The 22,818-nt window shown below is 39.3% G+C and overlaps 1 protein-coding gene across 1 annotated transcript in view; it reads right to left on the reverse strand.

Annotated features, from left to right (window-relative positions):
- LOC108715060 (brain-derived neurotrophic factor) overlaps window positions 1-9,831 on the reverse strand; it is a 64,059-nt gene extending 54,228 nt beyond the window's left edge. Inside the window, exon 1 of the mRNA XM_041560895.1 lies at window positions 9,590-9,831. Within this exon, the coding sequence (XP_041416829.1) occupies window positions 9,590-9,592 (3 nt within the window). The 5' untranslated portion in view covers window positions 9,593-9,831. The remainder of the gene's footprint in view (window positions 1-9,589) is intronic.
- Between the last annotated feature and the right edge of the window lie 12,987 nt (window positions 9,832-22,818).

Genomic DNA, 22,818 nt, shown 5'->3' on the forward strand with positions numbered 1-22,818 from the left:
ATCAAATTTAGCATTTTTTTTAAATTATTTGAAATATGTCAAGGTAACAAGATCAATATCAACATCATCAAAGAATAATGATGTTCTGTGTGTGGGCGTTTCCTGCCAATTGTCCATAAAATACAATAAAAGCTCAACTAGTCCTCCTGCGCCGTTTACAGGTTCGAACACCCACATTTTCCTTCTTAATTATCTCCGCAAGGAAAAGGAACGTTAGGTATGATCTATGGCTTTCCCTGGGAGTCAGAGTGCCCACACACCTTCTGTAATCCTCCAGATATCAGGCACCTTTCATGTTTGTTGGGTTACCTAATCATCCATTCTACCAGATGGGATCACCATGAGCCAATGGAAGCAGTTGTTTTACAAGATGTATTTATAGAAGAGATATATTTACATTTCTGTTTGGATTATTATTTTTCCCTCGAGCAAAGGTAGAAAAGCAGGATAGAGTAAAAAAATATAGATAGATAGTTATATACATATTTATATAGATTAGTGATGGGCAAATTACACAGTTTAGCTTCGCTTTGTGAATTTCCCGAAAAATTTGTGAAACGTCGAAAAATTCACGAAAAATCATGAAATCCGAAAGTTCACGGAAAAAATAGTGAAATTCAAATGTTTTCGCGGCAAAATTGGGAAATTCAAACATTTTCACAAAAAAATTGTGCAGTTCTAACGTTTTCACAAAAAATTTGAGAAATTCAAACGTTTTCACGATAAAATCGAGCAATTTGAAAGTTTTCACTAAAATCAAGCAATGCAAACGTTTTCACGTAAAAATCAAGCAATTTGAACATTTTCACGAAAAAATAGTGCAGTTCGAACATTTTCACAAAAAATTGAGCAATTCAAACAATTTCACTAAAAATGTGAGCAATTCAAACGTTTTCGTGCTAAAATAGAGCAATTTGAAAGTTTTCACTAAAATCAAGCAATGCAAACGTTTTCGCGAAAAAATCTAGCAATTCGAAAGTTTTCACAAAAAAATCGAGCAATTCGAACGTTTTCACAAAAAAATGGTGAGAATCGGAAATTGACGCTGGCAAAGTTTCAACGGGGAATTTCATGGGAGAGTCACAAATTTATAAGCCTGGGGTGAAACGCAGAAATTAGTCACAAATTTGTGCCATTTGAATTTATTCGCCCATCACTAATATGGATACATATATATTTTTAATGATGCATCTTTATTGATGCATCTGGTGCGCACAGGCTGCTCCATCAGGGGTGCTTCGCCAATGAGGCAAGTTGAGGCTGTTGCCTCAGGCGGCAGCGCCCCACTAGATACCAGGGGCAGCAAAAATGCTGCTCCTGGTACTTTAAGAGCGAATTTCCCGGGGAGGAGGGGAGCAACTGCTGCTGCCTCAGGCGGCAGAGGGGCCAGGATCACCCCTGTGCTCCATTTATATATAAAGTACTTTAAAGTATGACATAGCTTAAGTGAATTTTCCTTGTGATAAAGGCTACTCATGAAATTGAAAAGGTGGATTTATGTGAAATGTCATTTCATACTCTCCCCACACACTGTACTCTCTATAACCTCATTACCCACAGTTTTTTTTTTTTTGCAAAAAATTAGACGAATTGAGAAAACAACAAAAACTCGAATGTTTGCTCATTTATGAATCACCTCAAAACTCTAAAAGGCAAAGAAGGTAAAAAAACAACCTGAATTCAGTGATTCTCCTCTTCGTTTTCAACCTGCCAAATTTCGAATTAATCTCAAAAACTGAAAAATAGCTTAAATGTTGCAAATATAATTCCATGAACTCATAAACTCGCCGGCTTTTAGATGGCAAGTTTTTGAATTCAAGTTTTTGAGTCGTTTAATAAATCTGCAGGCTTAAATTTGAATTCACAATTTTTAGGGCAAAAAGTTGAATATCGGGGCTGGTATTTGAAGGGTCTGTAGGTCTCTCCCGCTTTGACATATATTAACATAGTTGTATTTATTGAGCATACAAAATTGCCAGATAATCATAACAATTGGTTTACGTTACTAAGCATTAACCTTCTTCAATTTAACCAAACAGAACAGTGAACAAAACATTTCTTTTTCTGTGTGTGCGTTGGAAAGATTAGGGGGTTATTTATCAAGGTTTTCTAAGTATTTCTAACATAAAAATTCGATCAACTCCGACTGTCCGAATGGACCTTATTTATTATTAAAAAAGTCTGAAGAAATTGGGTCAGTCTGATAATCCAATAACTTCAGAGCTTTGCTCGAAAAGTCCAAATTTTTCGGAGTTATCGGACTTTTTGGTCCAAAATCCCCGAAATTATTGGATATCAGTACGGACAGCAATGCAGACACTGGGACCTTCCCCATTGACTTATACAGGAACTCGAGAGCTTTGAGATGCCAGATTTTCAGAGTCAGACTTTTAAGACCCTCAGGCTTTAATAAATTCCGAAAAATTCAGTTTTTTTTGTCCAAAAACTATGAATTATTCGAATTTCGGAAATTCGGAGCATAATAAATAACCCCCTTAATGTATGTTAAATCTTTATTTTATTCTCTGTACAGTGATGTTAAAGGACAAATTTGCAGTTTTATGGGGTTTTTTCATGTATAAAACTCTTTGTTCTGGGACTCTCCAACTTGAAATTTGAAATCTTTTCTCTCGTTGCTAGAGACATAATTATCCTAGCAATCAGGCAATGGTTGGAACATCAGGCTCAGAGCTGAATAAGAAAGGACCCATTGAATAGATATGCTATTTGCTTGGTGGGTTCTGACAAGTGATCGCCAGGCGCGAATTCCCCCCGAATTTCCGCGTTTCACCGCCGGCAAAAAAATTTGTGAAATTGCCGTGAAATAGAAAATAGTTGAACGATTTTTAATTCGAATCATTCTATTCGAAGTCGAAGTCGTAGTCGAAGATCGAAGTAGCCAATTAGATGTTCGAAGTAGCCCAAAAAACGTTCGATACAATTACGTAAGATATAATTAATCTTTATTGGAAGCAACACCAGGCTATTGGGTTTATTTAATGTTTAAATAATTTTCTAGTAGACTTAAGGTATGAAGATCCAAATTATGGAAAGATCCATCATCCGGAAAAAAACAGGTCCCAAGCATTCTGGATAACAGGTCCCATACCTGTACTATAGGACTAGGGAGTTTATCATGGGTGCCCTAAAGTAGGTCATGATTGACCGGTAGATTCTGCGCTTAGTCTATCAGCTCAACATTGTATGGCTCAGTTAGATCTCCTGTCAAGGCACTTACCTTTAAGATGTGGAGCAGGGGAAGGGGCTGGGTATGGGATCCCTTATATGGAAACCCGTTATCCAGAAAGTTCCGAATTATGAAAAGGCAGTCTCCCATTTTATCCAAATAATCCAAATTGTTAAAAATATTTCCTTTTGTCTGTAATAATAAAACAGTACCTTGTAATTGATCCCAACTAAGATATAATTAATCCTCATTGGAAGCAAAACCAGCCTATTGAGTTTATGTAACATTTAAATGATTTTCTAGTAGCCTTAAGGTATGAAGATCCAAATTATGGAAAGATCTGTTATCTGGAAAGCCCCAGGTCCCGAGTATTCTGGATAACAGGTCCCATACCTGTACTTTTTCCACTCCATACTAATAACTTCCAGTGTATTGCAGCAGTCTAGCAAATATCCTCGAGTGACCCAACATATCATTGAAAACATTTCATCAGAATCCATGTGAACAAAATACCTGGGCCAGATGGCACACGCCCACCAGTCCTTTGAGAGCCTCACTCGCTTGTAGCCAGACTTTTTTTTATTTTTAATCTTTTCCGACTATTTGGTGTATGGCTGGGTGCCAATGGACAGAAGGAGACCAGATATGTATGTATGTACAGTATATTTCACTAATTGTGTGCGAAGCATTGCTTATAAAGTTTTCCGAGAGGAATAGGATTTCGGTCTGGAAGCCATAACAATTGCTTTAAGTATTCCTAATGTGATTATATTTAGTATATAAATTGGATCTATATTAACTCTATAACTATAGACATACAGACCCTGCAACTGCTTAGGGGGTGGCAGAAGTTATCGATAGAGTCGTGCGTCTACTTCTGCGCTCCCCTGCGGCTGAACGGAAGAAAGGGCAACGCAGGGGAGCGCAGGTAAAACCGCCCGTGTGTAAGAGCCCTTAAAGTAATGGCAAGCTCCTCGGCATGATTCAGCTACAGCTATGGGATTCGTTATCTGGAAATCGGTTATCTAGAAATTATGGAAAGGCCGTCTCCCATAGACTTAACTTTATCCAAATAATCGAGTTTTAAAAAAAGACTTTTTTTCTCTGTAAATAATAAAACAGTAGCTTGTACTTGATCCCAATTAAGATATAATTAATCTATTGGGTTTATTTCATGTGTAAATGATTTTGTAGTAGACTTAAGGTATGAAGATCCAAATTACGGAAAGATCCGTTATCCGAACAACACCAGATGCCAGGGGCGCAACTACTAGGGGCATGAATCTTTCTGTATCTATTTATCTACTGACTCATCTGTCTATCTATCCACCCATAAGTCTGTCAACTATTATTTTAATACTTGTACTATTATTTACATGTTTATGCAGCCACTCGTGTGTCCGTTTGTCTTTTTAACTGTAGCCTTTTTGTCTATTTTCCAGTCACTGAATGTTGTTCATGATTTTGGAAAGCTTCAAAAATCTGCACTGATCTGTCCCATCCTAAACTCAGTTTTACAGGGACCTATTATCCAGAATGCTTGGGGGTTGTCTAGATAATTTTTCTGTAATTTGGATCTTCATACCTTAAGTCTACTAGAAAATCAAGTAAACATTAAGGGGCAAATTCACCAAGGGTCGAATATTGACTGGGAATTAAAATCCTTCGACTTCGAATATCGAAGTCGAAGGATTTTAGCGCAAATTATTCGCTCGAATAATTAAATCCTTTGAATCGAACGATCAAAGGATTATCCTTCGACCAAAAAAACTTAGGTAAGCCTATGGGGACCTTCCCCATAGGCTAACATTGGGTTCAGTAGGTTTTAGATGGCGAACTAGGGGGTCGAAGTTTTTTCTTAAAGAGACAGTACTATCGAATAGTCAAACGATTTTTAGTTCGAATTCTTCGATTCGAGGTCGTTGTCAAAGTCGAAGGTCGAAGTAGCCCATTCGATGGTCGAAGTAGCCCAAAAAACACTTCGAAATTCGACGTTTTTTTTACTTCGAATCCTTCACTCGAGCTTGGTGAATTGGCCCCTAAATAAAGCCAATAGGCTGGTTTTGCTTCCAATAAGGATTAATTATATCTGAGTTGGGATCAAGTACAAGAAACTGTTTTATTATTAAGGAGAAAACGGAAATCAATTTTTTAAAATCTGGATTATTTGATGTAATTCAGAGCTTTCTGGATAACAGGTTTCCGGATAACGGATCCCATATCTGTATTATGAAATTAAAAAAAAAGGGAAACCTCCCCAATTTAGACATGTTTGCTAGTGATTTTCTCCCGTTTCGCTTCACCTGAACTTCCCGAAAAATTCGCAAAATGTCAAAAAATTCATGAAAATCAAAAAATTGCCACCCGCGTCAATTTTGGATGCACGTATGAAAAATCGTTTGCGTCAATTTTGAAGCCATTTAAGTCAATGAGCGATTTTGAGGCAAGCGACTTTTTGGACACGCGTCCAAATTTCTTTGACGCCGGTAAATTTTCACTGGAGTTTCTCGAATTTATTCACCGGCAGCGAAACGCGCCAGGGAATTTATTTGCCCATCACTAATGTTTGCTCCTGATAAGATCTGGAAATGCACCTAAAGTGGAGTAATAATAAAATAATGCAGATGTGCTACGATTCCTCCCATCCATAGTCAATTCCTGGAAAAACCCAGCTCCGGCTTTCTATGTTATAAACTGCCCAAAACACCAGCTGCCAGTCTATAGCAGAAGATCCAGACGTTTCTCTATTTCTAAGGGAACTCCAGTCTTACTGAACTTTGTGCTTTAAGCCGAGAGTGCAGGCAATTGTGTATTCAGCAGAGGACTTTGGGAATCCCCAAACTGAACCGAATCTCTGCAACTCCCCGTGACGTCACTCAGACAGAGCAGAAGGGGGGGGTGGCGCTGAGAAGGGAACTGCTACTGCGGCTGTTCTGTTACCTAGATCACAAGCTCTTTGTGTCAGTCTTCATTGTTTTAGTTTACCTTTAATAAAAAAAAAAGAAAGGTTCTGGAAAAATCTGCATGAGCTGCAGTTAATTACAAAGACTTTCGAGAAGTATTTCAAGAGCTGAATTTTTAACCTTTTCAGGCGGGGATGTCAAAATCGTTTCAGAACCACTAGACACGGGGACTGCATGTGAGCCTGAAAGGCTTGAAAAAGAGTGAGATTAAGCCTGAAATGTTGTCTGACCTAAATAAATGCAATTTTTGCAACAAAGAGGTGCAGCAGCGGCATTTTCTCTTGTATTTCTATGTAGCCCCTTGGCAAGGGTTTCCAGCCTATGATTAAATACCGTTGGGGGTACGAAACGCGTAGGGCGGATGGAGATGCAAGTATACATTTTTAACTTTGTAAAATAAAAATATATTTTTTTTAACTGGTCCTGTGGATCCGTTTTGAGTGCCGGGCAGCCCTGTTCGATTTTTCAAGGGTTTCCAGACTGCTTTGCGCCCAACTCACAATGTTAGATGAGATTGTAGAAGCGCACACAATATCGACTATTCCGCATGTGGATATCGCACACCTGGGTTTATGTAAATCGATTCATTCCGCCGCCGAAAATATATAAAAAGCAAAAAAAACAAAAAAACAAAATTGCCACTTCGGCGGCTTTGGTAAATGACCAATTCCCCCAGCCTGTAATTATCCCCCCCCTTCCTCTGTTACAAACGATCCTCCGCTGAAATGTGGGTGTAATTTGGTGCACTTGAGCTGTCAGACAAATTGGCAGGTGGAGCAAAAAAAGGAATCATTTCATTGACCCCCCTCCCTTCATTCGATTACGAAGCCGGAGCTGTGTATGTGCTGAGCAATGAGATGCAGCCACTGGAGGGGTTAAGGTTTATTATCAGGGATCCTTAGCAACTGTCATTTGGTGAGCCAGGGAAGTCACTAGTTCAATGACAGCTGCTTTTTTTAATTCCCACCACCCTTGCGTTGTAATATTTACCTTGATTATGTGCAACTTAATGGTTGTGGGTGCTGTAGAGACAAGGGGCCTTTAATTTGCTCTTCTCTAATCAGCCTCCACTCCGTCAAGCCCTACAGATCCATATTTAGAGACGCACCATCTGGAAAAGGTGGGTGGCTGGGTTGCTGGTGCTTGGAGATCCTTTGCAGCATGTTTGGAAATTTCATCATATTGATGGTGGGGGGGGGGAGATAAAACCCTCCAGGAGCTGGGAAACAGGTCGATCTGAGAACAATTTGTGCTCTATCCATTCTCCACTTACAAAGATAAAAATCTCCCTCCCTCCACCTTCCTTCTCATTATTATGTGTCTATGGCTCTCACACAATATTATTTACACTCCCTTATTTAAGGTGCTACATCTTTTTATGTATATGGATAACATCTTGTCGTTAAAGGTCTCATGCGATCTCAGTGGAGGAAGGTTTTGTCTCTCTCTCTCTTATTTAAATATGTAGGGAGATTAATGATGGGGATGGGAAGAGCCTGGGAATTGGGAGGAGACGTGGGGAGAGAGATGGAGAGATAGGGAACATGGAGGGGGGGATTATGTCGCTATCAGGAGTGAATTCACAGATTCGGGATACAGATGGGTGACGCCAGCAACAAGCAATCCCCCCTTACTCCTTATTATTATTATAAGTATTATTATTATTATTATTACATAATGAAAATACCCGGCCAACACAATTCTATAATAACATGGCAAAGCCTGTGCCTCTCTTTCTAGACAAAGGCAAAGTAAAACCAGGCAGGGAATCGATCAGTTTCCTAAACAGCCTCCCTCCCTTGTATGTCCATGTTTCTAGTACTGTGGGGTTACCAGCGCCTCCACTAGAGGATTTGGGTTTAAAAATAAGTCTTTAATGGGTCCCCGGGTGTTTGTCTTTTTTTTACCTGTTCAGCATCTTCTAAAAAAAGGCTGGAATGTTAATCCGGAGCGTCACTCTATTAAGCAGGGGGTTCCTTCCAAATGCTCGGAGGGGGTTAACTGTCTCCCCCCCTTCCCTCTCCCTGTAACCCTTTCTTTGTTCTGCATTCTCCATAGTGCTATTCAGCCCAGTTTAATGATGAACACTATTATGCCAATCCCCTTTAATAGGCTGGGACCCACAGGCATACCTGCTATCTGCCTAAAAAAAAAATCTGCTGACTTCCAACTCCTTTTTTTAGAAGCACAGCCACATATTATTAGCTACAATGCTACGCAGGGCAGTTTAAAGCCCAGGCTAAATCTGTTGCAGGCAGACCTGGATTGCATTTGCTAGAGGGGTGGGTAATTTCAATAATTAATTTCCTTGTACTCTCCCCATACAAGCTGTCAGTTAAAACAACACTCCGAACAAAAGGGTTTCATCGTAGCCCCGAATGGTGTAATGTGTTCCATCAATACAAGCGACAATTAACGTATAACGATATGCCGGTGATTGCAAGCGAATGTGCGAGCGAACAGACGTCGATTCGTTTTCAGATGCAGGATGAGTGAGAATCGCAGCTGCCCGGGCCACTGATTGTTACTTACCTTCTGTAAAGCTAAATCCAGCCCCCCCCTCCCCACCAACGATCCTGCAGCCTTCCCTAAATGAACACTGAAAGCAGCCTTCAAATATTATTATTTTTTTTTTTTAAATTAAATAAAAAAAAGCTCCAAATCTGGAGGAAAAAGTCTGCATGCTAAGCGACTGGAAGCAAATCCAAGGAGACGCGCTTGTGTGTGTGTGGGGATATGAGGCAGAAATGAGGCAGAGCTGGAGCAGGACACGCGCTCCATTCATTGCTATTCATTGCCTCTGTCCAAGGTGCTGAAACCGTCCTCTGTGCAATCAGCACCACACACAGCCAGACCCTACACAAAAAGATCTAACATTTCCTGTAATAAAGTGACACTTAATATCGCTCTACACTGGCCCATACCCACGCTCTGTCACGTGAATATTACCTTGCCAAACCCGTCCCGTTCCTGCTTGATCACATGTTGTGCAGACCCTTATGCTTAGAAATGGGATTACCTTTCCCAACTGTCACCTAAGAAGACTAAGCAAGCCACCCTGAAAGCGAATGGAACTCTACTGCCTTTCCCTGAAGTCTCAACAAACACTGATAAAAATCTACTGCCCCCCCCCCTGCTTTCCATCCACCAGCCTCTTCAATGTGAGCCCATCTAATATCTCCGAGAGAGAGAGAACAGGAGCAGAAAACAGCAAGTGTCAGGCAGTGGAGAACCAGTAATAAAGATCCTTGCTCCAAGTTGGATCTCTCTATGCAGCCCCTAATCAGACTTCACTTGTCTTTGCTATAATAAACACTCAAGTGAAGGTTGGCAAAAAAATATCAGAAAATGCAAAAAAAAAGTATGCCCTAAAATTGCTATAGATGAAGCAGCTTTTGTTCCCCATAATAAACAAAGAAGAAATTTGAGTGGTACTCACCATTGTTTCTTCCCTGTCCTGGAGACACAAGTGTCTTAAAATCCAGTCTCTCTAACAGATGCAGGAAGGTAATGCGTCTTGTTTGAAGTCATCATGTGAAGACTTCTGCTTTGCTCAGTGAATCGCCCACCACTTGGTGTGACTTATGAATCTAATATCCGCAAGCTTAAACTCTCAACCACCTTGGTGGCTACAGAAGACAGAAAAGCCACTGGCAGTGATATTGTTTTTTTTTTTTTTTCGGTCCCCCTAAAAAAATCCATATACATGAAGGCAATGCCTTACAGTTCAGGCAGCTTTGTTTTGTTATGATTTTTTAATGAGGTGACTTCTTAATCAGGGATTGGGGAAATGATTTCTAATATCTCAGTGCACTGAGCAAGTAAATAGATACTAACTGCCAGTATGGGAAAGTCCCTTTCTTCCTGGGACTCCTAAACATGACTTATATGCAAGTTGCCTGCTGTCAGCTGGGTGTTTACAAGCTTTTCTAAGCCTGGGGGAGAAGGCAAGCTAGCAGGTAAGATCGCATTTTTTATTTAACAATGGCTCTCTGCGCTGTAGAAGCAGCATGGCATTCACTTGTTGCTCTGACTTCTCTGAGCAGAGTTATTATAAGGCGCCAAGAGCTGCAGGGAAAAGTTGCTTTGAAAGAAACTCTGAAATGTCTCCGGCTTGACAGAAGACACGATGGACATGAATCTCCTCTGCTCTCATTAGAGTGTGTAAATCCTTATCCTTTTGCATTGATTTAATGGAATGTTTATTGCCCTCTGGGAGAACTTAGATTCTGCACGTCAGCTCCTGTACTTTGTAGGAGTCTAAAAATACCTGAATTTCACTTTGGATGCTCGGCAACAAGTTAATGAGCCTGCATGGTGCCCGAGTGGGTACAGACGGATAGTACCAGGCAGATGTTATTGCGTCTTGGGCAGCTGCGTAAAACAGCCACGAGCAATGACGCAGTCGCCATCCGCTGGGATTGGCATTGAAATGTTTGTTTTTTTGCCTTATTAACCCCCCCTGTATCATGACATCGGTTTAAGACAATGGCAGGATAATCAGCGATGTACTGTGGGCACATAACTGATTCTTGCCTGCGCTTGGGCAATTCGGCTGCCAGTGAGATTTATTACTGATGGGATGGAGGGGGGTGGGGGGAAGCTGATTGTTCTGTATCTGCATGAGAACATAGCAGTGCAGTTGAGTACCAGTGAAAATGCCAAGTGCTGGTGGTGGTCTGCATTGGCAGAACACTTGGGTGACAGTTGAAATGCTTTGCATGTCTCAGCATTGGGTTTGCTGCATTGGCAGAGAACCTGAGTGCCACCATGAATGCCCACAACAGCCTACCCTGCAGCGGCAAACAGTGGAAATGTCCTGCAATTGGTGCCCAACATTGGCAGAGCCCTTGGCTAACACTAAAAATGACCTTGCATGTTTAAGCATGGGCCACCCTGCTTTTTCAGATCACCCGGGTTCTAGAGGAAATACCCAGCACTGGCAGAGCACTTAGGTACCAGTGGAAATACCCTGCATTGGTAAATCACATTGGCATCAGGGAGTATGCTTTGCAATTCCAGGTACCAGCCAGCGAATATAAATAAGTATTGTCAAGTCACTCATCGTTATCACCTGTCCTTTTCTTTATTGAGCACTGGCAGAAAGTGCACCAGTACTTTTAATAGAACTGTTGGGCACCAATATTTGGTGGTAGGTTTGCAATGGCACAGTACCCAGACACTGTTTTCCTTGCTCTGCTTTGGTACATAAGTGGCCAGTGCATTGGCAAAAATACTTATCAAATAGATGCCATTCAGACTACTGCAACATTCTGTAAGATGTAGCCACTAACTGGCGTCCTAGCCATCTAATGACTTGCATTTATATGACTAGGGTGCCAGTTAGTGTTTACGTCACGCATGATTGTTGCAGCAGTTGGAATGACATTCTTTGGATTATCATTCATTTCATTTAAATGTGATGGGTTGGCATTCCATGTACTTACAAAGTACCCAGCTACTTGGACGGTTATACATTGAACTGGCAATTAACATCATTTAACATAATTTATATCATTCATGCAGGTAAGCCAGTGAATAAAGCATGCTCTGGCCCAGGATCACACTGCTTGTTGGTTTTTATTGGCATGCTCTGGCAGAGCCCCAGAGTGCCAGTGGGAGTATTTGGCATGCTCTGGAATAGCAAAGTCTACCAGCTGGTGTAGGCAGCATGATATTGCAGAGCACTGGGTGCCAATCACTGAGTGTGCCTTGCAGTATGTGTGGCACTGCAATAGACCCTGTGACTGTTCACAACACAAGCAACAACTTCGGCACAACATTGGCCTTCGCACACGTGAATATAAGGGCAGATTAATGCTCGAACCTTTAATTTGTAGAAAATCTAGCTGCACAATTCCCATCTGTTGGCTTTCCCAGGGTTCGGATACCTATTGGTTTCAGCCACACTGCTTGCGGGAAGAGAGTGTAAAGGAGTTGCTGAAGGTTTGAGATCAAGGCCAGTGTGTGTGACTCATCTATCAGCCAGTCAATAGCCTCAAGCCTGCGGCTCTGCAACCCAGGCAGCTGTCATCAGACATACACTGCGCACTTTTATTTTCCTATCTATATCTATCTATCTATCTATCTATCTATCATCTATCTATCTATCTATCCATCGATCTATATATATATATATTTGTTTTGTATCTATTTGTCTACCTTCCTATCCATCTATCTATCTTTCTAATTCTATCCAATCAATCCATTATTTATCTGTCTGTCTAATCTATTTTCTATCTATCTATCTATCTATCTATCTATCTATCTATCTATCTATCTATCTATCTATCTATCTATCTATCTATCTAGTCTTATCTATCTATGTCTCCATCTACGGTCTATAATATAACCCAATATTTCTATTATCTATCAATTTCTATCTATCCATCCTCTACCATTCAGTCTATCTATTATCTATCCTCTGCCATAGAATATTTGTCTATCTATCTATCTATCTATCTATCTATCATCTATCTATCTATCTATCTATCTATCTATCTATCTATTATCTATCTATCATCTATCTATCTATCATCTATCTATCTATCTATCATCTATCTATCTATCTATCTATCATCTATCTATCTATCTATCTATCTATCTATCTATCTATCTATCTATCTATCTATCTATCTATCTATCTATCTATTATCTATCTATCATCTATCTATCTATCATCTATCTATCTATCTATCTATCTATCTATCTATCTATCCTCTGACTACCATTTATCCATCTATCTATCCAGCTACTTATTATCTAAGATACATTTCTCACAGTTTAACTGCTATATTGCTGGGATATTGAGTTATTTTTGAATAAAATACAAAAACTGCTCTATTTAACACAAATGTAATGTAACAACTATCTATCCATCTTCTATCTATCTATTGTCTATCTATCCATCCATCCATCCATCCATCCATCCATCCATCCATCCATCCATCTATCTATTATTTCTGCTTCATATTATCCATGTATATAAGTCTATCATCTATTCAATCTATTCACCCATCAGTCTTTAAATTATCTATCAATCTATCTATCTATCTATCTATCTATCTATCTATCTATCTATCTATCTATCTATCTATCTATCTATCTATATATCCCTCTCTCTCTATCTATCTATCTATCTATCTATCTATCTATCTATCTATCTATCTATCTATCTATCTATCTATCTATCTATCTGTCTGTCTCTATCATCTATCAATCTATCTATCTATCTATCTCAATATCTATCTATCTATCTATCTATCTATCTATCTATCTATCTATCTATCTATCTATCTATCTATATATCCCTCTCTCTTTGTCTATCTATCTATCTATCTATCTATCTATCTATCTATCTATCTATCTATCTATCTATCTGTCTGTCTGTCTGTCTGTCTGTCTGTCTGTCTGTCTGTCTCTATCATCTATCAATCTTTCTATCTATCAGCTATCTAGTTATTATCTATCTATTCTCTTATAACATCAATAGAGTTGCAGTTGTCTTTGTGGCATCAAATCTTTTAGTGTACTAAAAGTCAATCTGTCCTCTCTGTCCATTTTCATCAGTCTATCCTTTATCTATCTTAACCTCTATCATTCTGTCTATCTATCCATCTATAATTTATCCATCAATTTATCTATCTATCTATCTATCTATCTATCTATCTATCCTGTGTTTGTTGCAAATTGGAGAGCTGCTGAATAAAAAGCAAAAAACAGAAAATAATAAAAAGTGAAAAACAATTGAATATTGTCTCTCTTTACATTGTAAGAGTTAACTCAAAGGTAAACAACCCCCTTAAGTTCCAGACTTCAAACACATGGTCCAGAAGGTGGCAATATTTCCCATCAGGACCTCTACACAATTTTGGGAGAGAACACCTCTTTCCTGTAATTCTATATGGTAATGGGAAAAACACTCACAGGATCAACATTAATCAACGATTCCAAAGAGATACACAAGCCTTTATTGAGGCCAGTGATGGGCCATATCAGCTCATCACCGTGGAGATTTTTCTTTTTCTTCTTTCAAACGTATTGCAGTTAAAAGAAGACTTTTACAAACAAACATTGCCGTTAAGAAAACAGTTCATTGTGACGTGCAGTGCCCACTATCAACTGTTAGGAGAAGGTTCCCATAGGAATGAAAAGGACGGTGCTACTAGTATCAGAATTTTGGTGCACAGTGAACAGTGATTGAAACAGAATAACTTTGAAAAAAACGTTTTTTTAGAGCGTGTTTGAGACAATTTATATCACAATACAATCCAGATGTCAGACTCTTGGATACAGACAACATTAGATTTTATGGCTCAAAGAACATGAAGGCCAGACCCACATGATCTGCCTCACTTTGCTTAAGAAGTAACAATTTAAAGGGGATATTGTTCCACTGTAAAGTTAAAAGCCATGCATCCAATGCTTAATAGGTCTGGTAACATTTTAAAGGGGCAATATATAAGTTGGTGTTCAACGTGAGTGCAATGGATAGGGTTTGAGATGACCGTACTTTCTACTTATTGTTTTAATTAAGGATCTCTACGTTTTAGGGTTAACATTGAAAGCCGTGCAACTGAAAGCCCTGTCGTTGTCTACCAGCTTTTTTAGAGCAATCGTTGGAAGGAACAGGGGAGTTAATCTATATATCATTCTAAGCTATACCATAACAAACTCCCCCTTATCTGTAATCTGAGATAATGGTTGCAGCTCGATAAAGTGAGGGGGCCTGTTTACGCAGAGCTCATTATTCCTTTTCTGATAAAATTTACAGGATAAAATTCACATCCATTTAACACCATATTGTAAAATTCCATGTGTTTATACAAATATTATAATACCTTATAATACCTGATCACTTAGAATAAGGGTAATTAAAAAATTCCGAAGGCAGTAAGGTATTATAATATTTGTATAACACATGGAATTTTACAATATGGTGTTAAATGGATGTGAATTTTAAAAAATTTTTTAGATACAATATTTATGTATAATAATTATTGCACTTGGACACTTTGAGATAGAAGATGACTATTTTGTAACCTGTTTTATCAAAATTGATTGTTTCTCTGTATTTCACATAAGGGTTAAATTACTTGAATTCCACATAAGGGTTAACTACTGTGGCAAGTTGCATGAAGGGAAAAGAAGGCGTGGGAAGTTGGGTTTAAATTGGTTACTGCACTAATAATTGTATCCTGATGAAGGTGTTTCCCCCCCGAAACGTTGGTGGCTGAATAAAAGGGGATACTCCCGACTGCATTAACCAGTGTCTGTGCGGATCCATTTTCTATACACATTCGTTGCTAAGGGACCCGGCCGGGTCAACGGAAGAAACGCACCACCAGTTGCAGGATTGGTGAACTACAGGTGTGCGGTAGGAGAAATTACATTGTAATTCTTGACAGATGATGACAGAACCTAAGGCTTTGACTCCCTTACTTTGGGTTAAGCCACCCTGGGGAGCTTGGAGCAGTAGAATCCTCAAAACAGGTTGGTAAGAATTGGAGAACCTGCCTATTTGCTCTTCTAGATCAGGGGTCCCAAACTTTTTTTTAATCATGAGCCACATTCAAATGCGAAAAATGTTGGAGAGCAATAAATGCATGAAATTGTTCCAGGGATTCCATGTAATCTTAACTAGCCCAGGCCTACTTTTTTATTTTCTGGGCCACAAATACGATGCAACCATTCATATATCTCCAACACTCACTGTGAATTGTGCCCATGTCCTCCCTGGTATTCTGGGCATGGCAACAGACTCACCTTATAAGCCCAGGCACAACAGGCTTAACCAGTACTGCTATATTTTGTTATTTAAGGGATATATTGACCTATTATGGATTTAGAATAGAATAAGTTGTATTGTGGGGATTTTCTTGCTGACATTGCTGACTGATGAAGAGTTCTAAAGTCATTGCTTGGAAAATCTCCCCAATAATCCCGTCATCTTTCAGATAATGTAATGATTAAATATAGTAGAAGACTTTTGCCCAACTGGTTGAAACTTTCCCAACCTACAGTGGTTTGCTTCCCACTTATATGAAAAAGCATGCACAGATTACTACCACTCAAAAGAATGCCTATTTGCTAGATAGTAATGAAACCCAGCTTAATGTTTAGTTTGGAGAGAATACCTATGCACTCTCCTAGACAGTCATGAAAGCCCAATGAAAAGGTTAGTTTGGGGAGAATGCCTATTTGCTTTCCTAGAAAATCATGAAAACCCAGAATGAAGGTCAACTAGCGAGAAATTTAAGGTGAATACCTATTTGCTGTCCTTGATAGTCAAGAAAACCCAACTTGAAGGTTTGTTAGGGTAAGATTTGCTCTCCTATATAGACATTGACCTTCATGTCCAGCTTGAAGGCCAATTAAGGTAAGCTTTGGTGGTGAAAACGTATGTTCAGTCCCAGTTGTTCTTAAACTGTGGCTGAATGACTAATAGACCACAGTTTTTCTTTATTTGTGAACTAAGGAGGTCCCTGACCCTTGATTGGAACTCCCTTGACTTGAACTGAAAAACTCTACCATTGACTTACAAGTGCCCTAGATTCTTGCTCCATTGTCAGTTCATGCTTGCTGCTGTGAGTCATCGACAGTGGGCTTTTCATACAATAATATGGAAAGTAATTGTCACCAATGCATGGTAATGTGACCATAAAAGCTTTCCCTGAAAAGGCTTTAGTGTTATGGTTTTGTGCTCTTGGATATGGGGCTTGGGGGTTCCATGCAATGTAGAAATTCTGGTCCAGAATTCAACAACATTCTAGATGGCTCTTTATACTTGTAGTTAATCTAATTATATTGGTCACAGGTTAGTATAGTCCTGTAAATACTGTAATGCTCTGATTGCCTATGGGTCGGTCTTGTCCCACTAATGTTCTCATTGGTTACTGGTTGGTGTGTCTAGTTCCATAAACTTTCATGATAGATGATACTGGTGTCATTGGTTGCAAGTATCTGGAAGTCAGAATTGCAAGCGAGTTTGTCATGTCCCATAAGGGTCTTGCAGTCACAGTTGGATGATACTACCAATGAGTATAAACCACAGAGGATTCGTTCATTCATCTAATAGTGGAAAAGAGAAATGTCAGGGACTAAAAAAATACATTAAATCTTTATTTGTGACTTCACGCGGCATGGTGCAGTCTAACATATGGCAATATCTAATGTAGTAGTATTAATCTTCTGCAATACATTATTTATTCATTAGGAAATATCTGTTTTTTTACTCCGATATAACAAAGGTGGGCGTTTTTGATTAGTTGGGAAATTAGCCAATTTCTGCACATCTCTTTCATCTCATATCTCGCTGGTAGAATGAATGGATTGTTGCTTTTTTTCAAAATAATTTTTGAGGGGGAAGAATCTATTTGTTTCCTTAGAGGGGAACTCCACCCAGATAATAACAATTTACCTAATAAAAGAACATGTAAAATGAAGGAGCTTTCCAATACAAGATAATTAAAAATGGTCAATTATTTTTTAGGTTATTTGTATATGTAATTGTGTTTTCTGCAGCCAAGGAACAATTTCTCATAATGCCTTACCCTTTTCTGTGATTCTCTTTCTTTATGAGTCTGTTAATTACACAACATGCATTGTGGGACTTGGCTGAGGGAGAGCTGACATTAATCCAGTGGTACAGATAGTAAGGACAAGCAGCAGAGAAGGAGAGGTTGGGTAATGTCTATTTTCTAATCAAAACCATAATACCATAAGGATAAATTATCCCGTAGTGCAAAATGCAAAATTATACTTCTCATGCCTGGTAGAGTTGCTGTGGTTACAGACATGGACATCAAAGTTGGACCCAAAGTTGGTGGTGAAAAGAAATATAAAATAGATTTTAGTGGTCATGTTCACTGTGGCTTGTGGTTCAACAGCCACATTTTTCATCAGGGCTACTTGGTCTTTAGTTACAGTCTTGTTAGTTCAAGCTCCAACTTCGTCTTGAAGACCCTAGAGACAGTGCTCTATCTTAAGAGTCTGTCTTGAGTACTAATATATAATAATTGGCTTTCACTCAACTGGTTTGCAAACATAAACAAGGTGGACATGAGTTAACATCTAAACCCCAAGGCTTCTTTACCTTTTTAAATATTTTAGTTAAAGGGGAAGTAAAGTCTAAAATAGAATAAGGCTAGAAATGCTGTATTTTGTATACTAAATATAATCATGAACTTACTGCACCACAAGCCTAATCAAACAAATGATTTATGCTTTCAAAGTTTTCAAAGGCCACAGGGGGTCACCATCTTGGAACTTTGTTAAACATCTTTACAAGACCAAGACTGTGCACATGCTCAGTGTGGTCTGGGCTGCTTAGGGATTGTCATAAATTATCAAAACAGCACAAGTCAAATAATATCTGCCAGAAGCCGATATAGCGAGACTGATTAATAATCAGAATATACAGACTGCACTGGGTCCTGTGTTGTCATGAAATCTAATGTGGATTTTACAGTTTTTGTATTGTTTAATACAAACTTTGTCTAACTCTGCAGAACCAGTGGCTGCAGCAAAATAAACCTCCAAATAGAATCCCAGTTTATCTGTTTAAATCTGGATCCATGATTTTTGTCCCTGTAGCTGGAGTTGGAAACAGTAAAGGAGATGTAAAGGCAAAAATAAAATCCAATACAAATCTCTACTCAGTCGCCGACTGCTCTACAGGGAAACAAACAAAGCTGCTTAAGTTCTGCATGGCTGAGAAGTAAGGCGGGGACTCCCCCTGCTGTTTATAAGTATGATTGTTTCCCTGCAGAGCAGTTAGGGACTGTCTCACAATTCCTATCCACAGCAGTAAATGAAGGGAGAATTTTATTGCATATAGTCAGGTTTCTAATAAAAACGGGATACATTTTTTAATTAAAGTTTATTGGCAATAGGTTTCTTTTTCATTAAAGAAAGAAAAAATGGGATTTTATTTTTTTTGCATTTACATGCCCTTTAAGAATGGCCTTCCTACAGTTTCATGCCATGTAATTATTTTAGTTAGTTAGGGTATGTACGATATTTTAGGGTGGGCTGGCGACAGATGATCTCCCAGTGGGATTTCCACCTTATGTATGACAACTATTACTTTTAGCACTGTCTACATCTAGTTTTTTTAAAGTGGGCCCTCAAGAACAGGTTCCCTGCTGAACCATAGGAGACTGAGGATGCCAACCCTATAATGGTTTGTGCAATTGTGATGATAAAGTGAAGTAGTAACTTTGGAACAGTCTTTTTGTAGTTTGCTCATAGGACTTACATGTCCTTTATTAGCACTGAAATAGAAAGTGCAGTTGGGCATTAAGAATCTAGTCCAGTCTCAAAGTCAACCCAAAGTATCTCCTATAGAATGGTCTTACATAATATTTAAAAGGCATTCCTGCAATTTTTCCTTTAGTTCCTAAAGTCTCTTTTAATGTACATGGGCATTAAAGTTTTACTGGATAACTGAGAAGGTCAGCCAATAACCCCATTTCAGCAAATAAAAGCTCAGTTATTGCTTCCCAAGACAATGCTCTATAGGTTCCTACAACGGTGGTACACCACAATGCAAGTTTTCAGTCATAACAGAATAGTGCTACATGAGAAGTTTTAGTTTTTATTATGTTTAAGAAAATAAATGGCCGCATAGCGTGTCCTCCAGCAATGCAGGAACTGGATTAATCAGTCAAGGTGAAAACAGAATTGAATAAGGATTTCTTGTTGGTCCTTTTAAATTTAATAGAAGTATGTCCATTCATCAAGGGTATTACTGAGCTCATGAAGGCTGCTTATTTTTTTAAGCACAGTGGAACTCTGGTTGAGTCCTGCAGTGCTGGGATCCTGAGTTCAATTCCAACCTGGTCACTATCTGTTTGTATGTTCTTTATGTGCCTGCTTGGGTTTGCTCCAAGTGCTCCAGTTTCCTCCCACATATATAGGGGGCTTAGACTCATGACTGCAGAGGAAGGGTTGGGGGAAAAGGGTCCCAATTAGAGCAGGCTAGGGTGGCTTTTGCTCTGAAATAGAGTGTTTTGGATGGGTTTGCAGGTTACCTACGGTTTTACTCGCCCCCTGAAGTTACACCCGTGATAGAGCCCATTTACAGGGTAGTAAGTACATTTTTGCCTTCTTTGTAACCTCATTGCATCATCATTGCCGCTGTATGTTGAGTTTCGCCAGTTCAAAACCTGCTGGGTATGGCATCACTTCTGGAGCACCAGTTCTTGGTGGCCCTTATGATGGAATTCGCATGAAATTTGCTTGGAGCAAGATAGTTGCAGCCATTGACTCAACCTGCCAAGGGAACCTGGAATAATTATCCTGCATTATTCATCAGAGCAGGCTGGACAAGTACATTGGTGCTCTCACAAGTATATCAAAGTGCATGGGAATATCTTTTATTAATGGTGCCGATAAGTCCACTACTTTGAGTCCACTTTAACGTGCCACGCTTGCGCCCATAAATGCGCCTTTATATCTTTATGTAAATTAATATTTTGCTTTCTTATCATACACTTGTCAGCGGTACATATGCCCTTAAACTCCTGCTATGGGCTTCAGCTTGTCTTGTCAGAGCTCCATGACTGAGGGGAACAACAGACTTTCTTGCCTGACCCTATGTGCCGCTGTAATGCTTTTTAAAAGGAATTAATAAAAACATTGACTTTTAATATGACATCCGTTTTCCATGTGTCAATGGTTAGTCGCTTAACTCTTATCTCCCATGAAGGGATAATTTTATTGGGCCTGTGGGGGGTACTTGAAATGCCCCGTCCTGTTTTAATTCTCAGTCAGGTGACTGTTAAAAGACAATACGTTAACTTTGTTACACTTACAACGTTGTTTTAAAATATCAGCTATGAGCCATATATGAGAATGGCTGGAAAATAGGAAGAGTACTGGATACAACAGGAGTGTGGAAGCAGAGGGCAGGGATTAGAGGAGAAAGAAGTAAATATGAAAAAGTGAAACAAAGAGTAAAATCCTTGATCCTACATATGTTCTGGGCTTCTGTACCAGCCCAAGGCAACCACAGCCCTTTAGCAGTAAAGATTTGTGTCTCCAAAGATGCCCCAGTAGCTCCCCATCTTCTGCTGTCAATTACTGAGCTTAGGGACCAACAATAAATGGAGAATATGTCATTCATGATACAAGGCTGATTAGTAATAATTCAGGTTCTCATCTGCTTCTTATGACCGATGAACCTCATTTTCTTATTGATGATTTCCTGCTTTCACTAGGCTTAGCTTCTCAACAGAAGCCTAGAGCACACTGAGCATGTGCAGTGCCACTGACACTCAGAAGGTGGCCTTACCAGATCCAAGATGGTGAGCACCTGTGTACAACTTAAAAGGCCAGGATCATTGCTGTTCTAGTACTGCTAAACCTCCGTAACAGCAAATTATCAAGGGTCGAATTTCGAATTGAGAAAACTTCGAAATTCGAATTCAAAAAGACCAACCGAAATTAAGTCAAAGTTTTTTTTGGGTAGAATAGGTTCGTATTCGATCGAATAGGTCCATATTCGGCCGAATTTGAATCGTTCCAATCGAAGGAATATCACATTCAATCGATTTTTCCAAAAAAAACCTTCGATTTTTCAAAGTCCACCAATTGACTCCAAATAGGCAGTGTCGGACTCCCTCTCCCAAACAGTTGTTCCCATGCCGTTTGCGCATGCACGCCTAGTGATCTTTGCGCATGCGCGATGCACCACCTGGGCAAGTATGCCGAGCAGCCCTTCACCTCACAGTAGGTAGCAGGGGGCCAGAGGGGGGCCCTCGACAGCAGTCCCGGTGGGCCCCGGGCCCCCCCCAGTCCGACCCTGCAAATAGGTTCAAGGAGGTCCCCCATAGGCTAAAACAGCAAGTCGGCAGGTTTTAGATGGCGAATGGTCGAAGTCAATTTTTTAAAGAGGCAGTACATGATAAATTTCGAATTTTTGCATTTTTTTTTTTAAAACTCGAATCGAATTTGGACTATTCCCTAGTTGAAGTACACAAAAAATAGCTCGGAATTCAAATTTTTTTTCATTCGAAAATTCACCTCGACCTTTGATAAATCTGCCCCTAAGTTTAGAATATAGAATGTAGCCTATTTAGTTGTATCTTTTTTTAGGCTTTAGTTCTCATTTAACCCTTTCAGTATCGCCAAATCTACAACAACTGGCCTCTTTGTATACAGGCACCATAAAAAAAGAGTTAAATAGCAACAACAACCAATCCATCTATTTATTATATTATTTCTATAACTGAATTAAATCTCCCCCTATGGTTTATTTCAGTCTGAGCTGTCCCCAAGCATATCTGGAGCAGGGGGTGCGTATGTGTGTTGGTTGGCACCTGTAGCATAAGAATGGATAATAGGAGGGGGGAGAAAAAAGCCATAATTATTATCTTGCTTTTTCCAACTTTATCAAAGTTTTTTCTCCCTGCTGTGTTTTTCAGGCATGAGCTGGATGAGTCAGTATCACCTACAGCTGCAGAGCTTGGATGAAGCTTTTAACTGAGAATAGATGTCAATGAGAATGTAAGCGGGTTTTTTTTCTGATGTTCGGAACTCTGACAGTGTAGACAGAGGTGGGTTTTTTTTTCTCTGCTTTGTAAAAAAAAAAACCCTTTCCACGTTTTATTGCTTTGCCAGCTTTTTGTTCGCTGTGCTAGATAAGTGTTACAAGCGTATTTCTCT

This window comes from Xenopus laevis, chromosome 4S (genome assembly GCF_017654675.1).
Source record: "Xenopus laevis strain J_2021 chromosome 4S, Xenopus_laevis_v10.1, whole genome shotgun sequence".
In the NCBI taxonomy this organism is placed as follows: Eukaryota; Metazoa; Chordata; class Amphibia; order Anura; family Pipidae; genus Xenopus; species Xenopus laevis.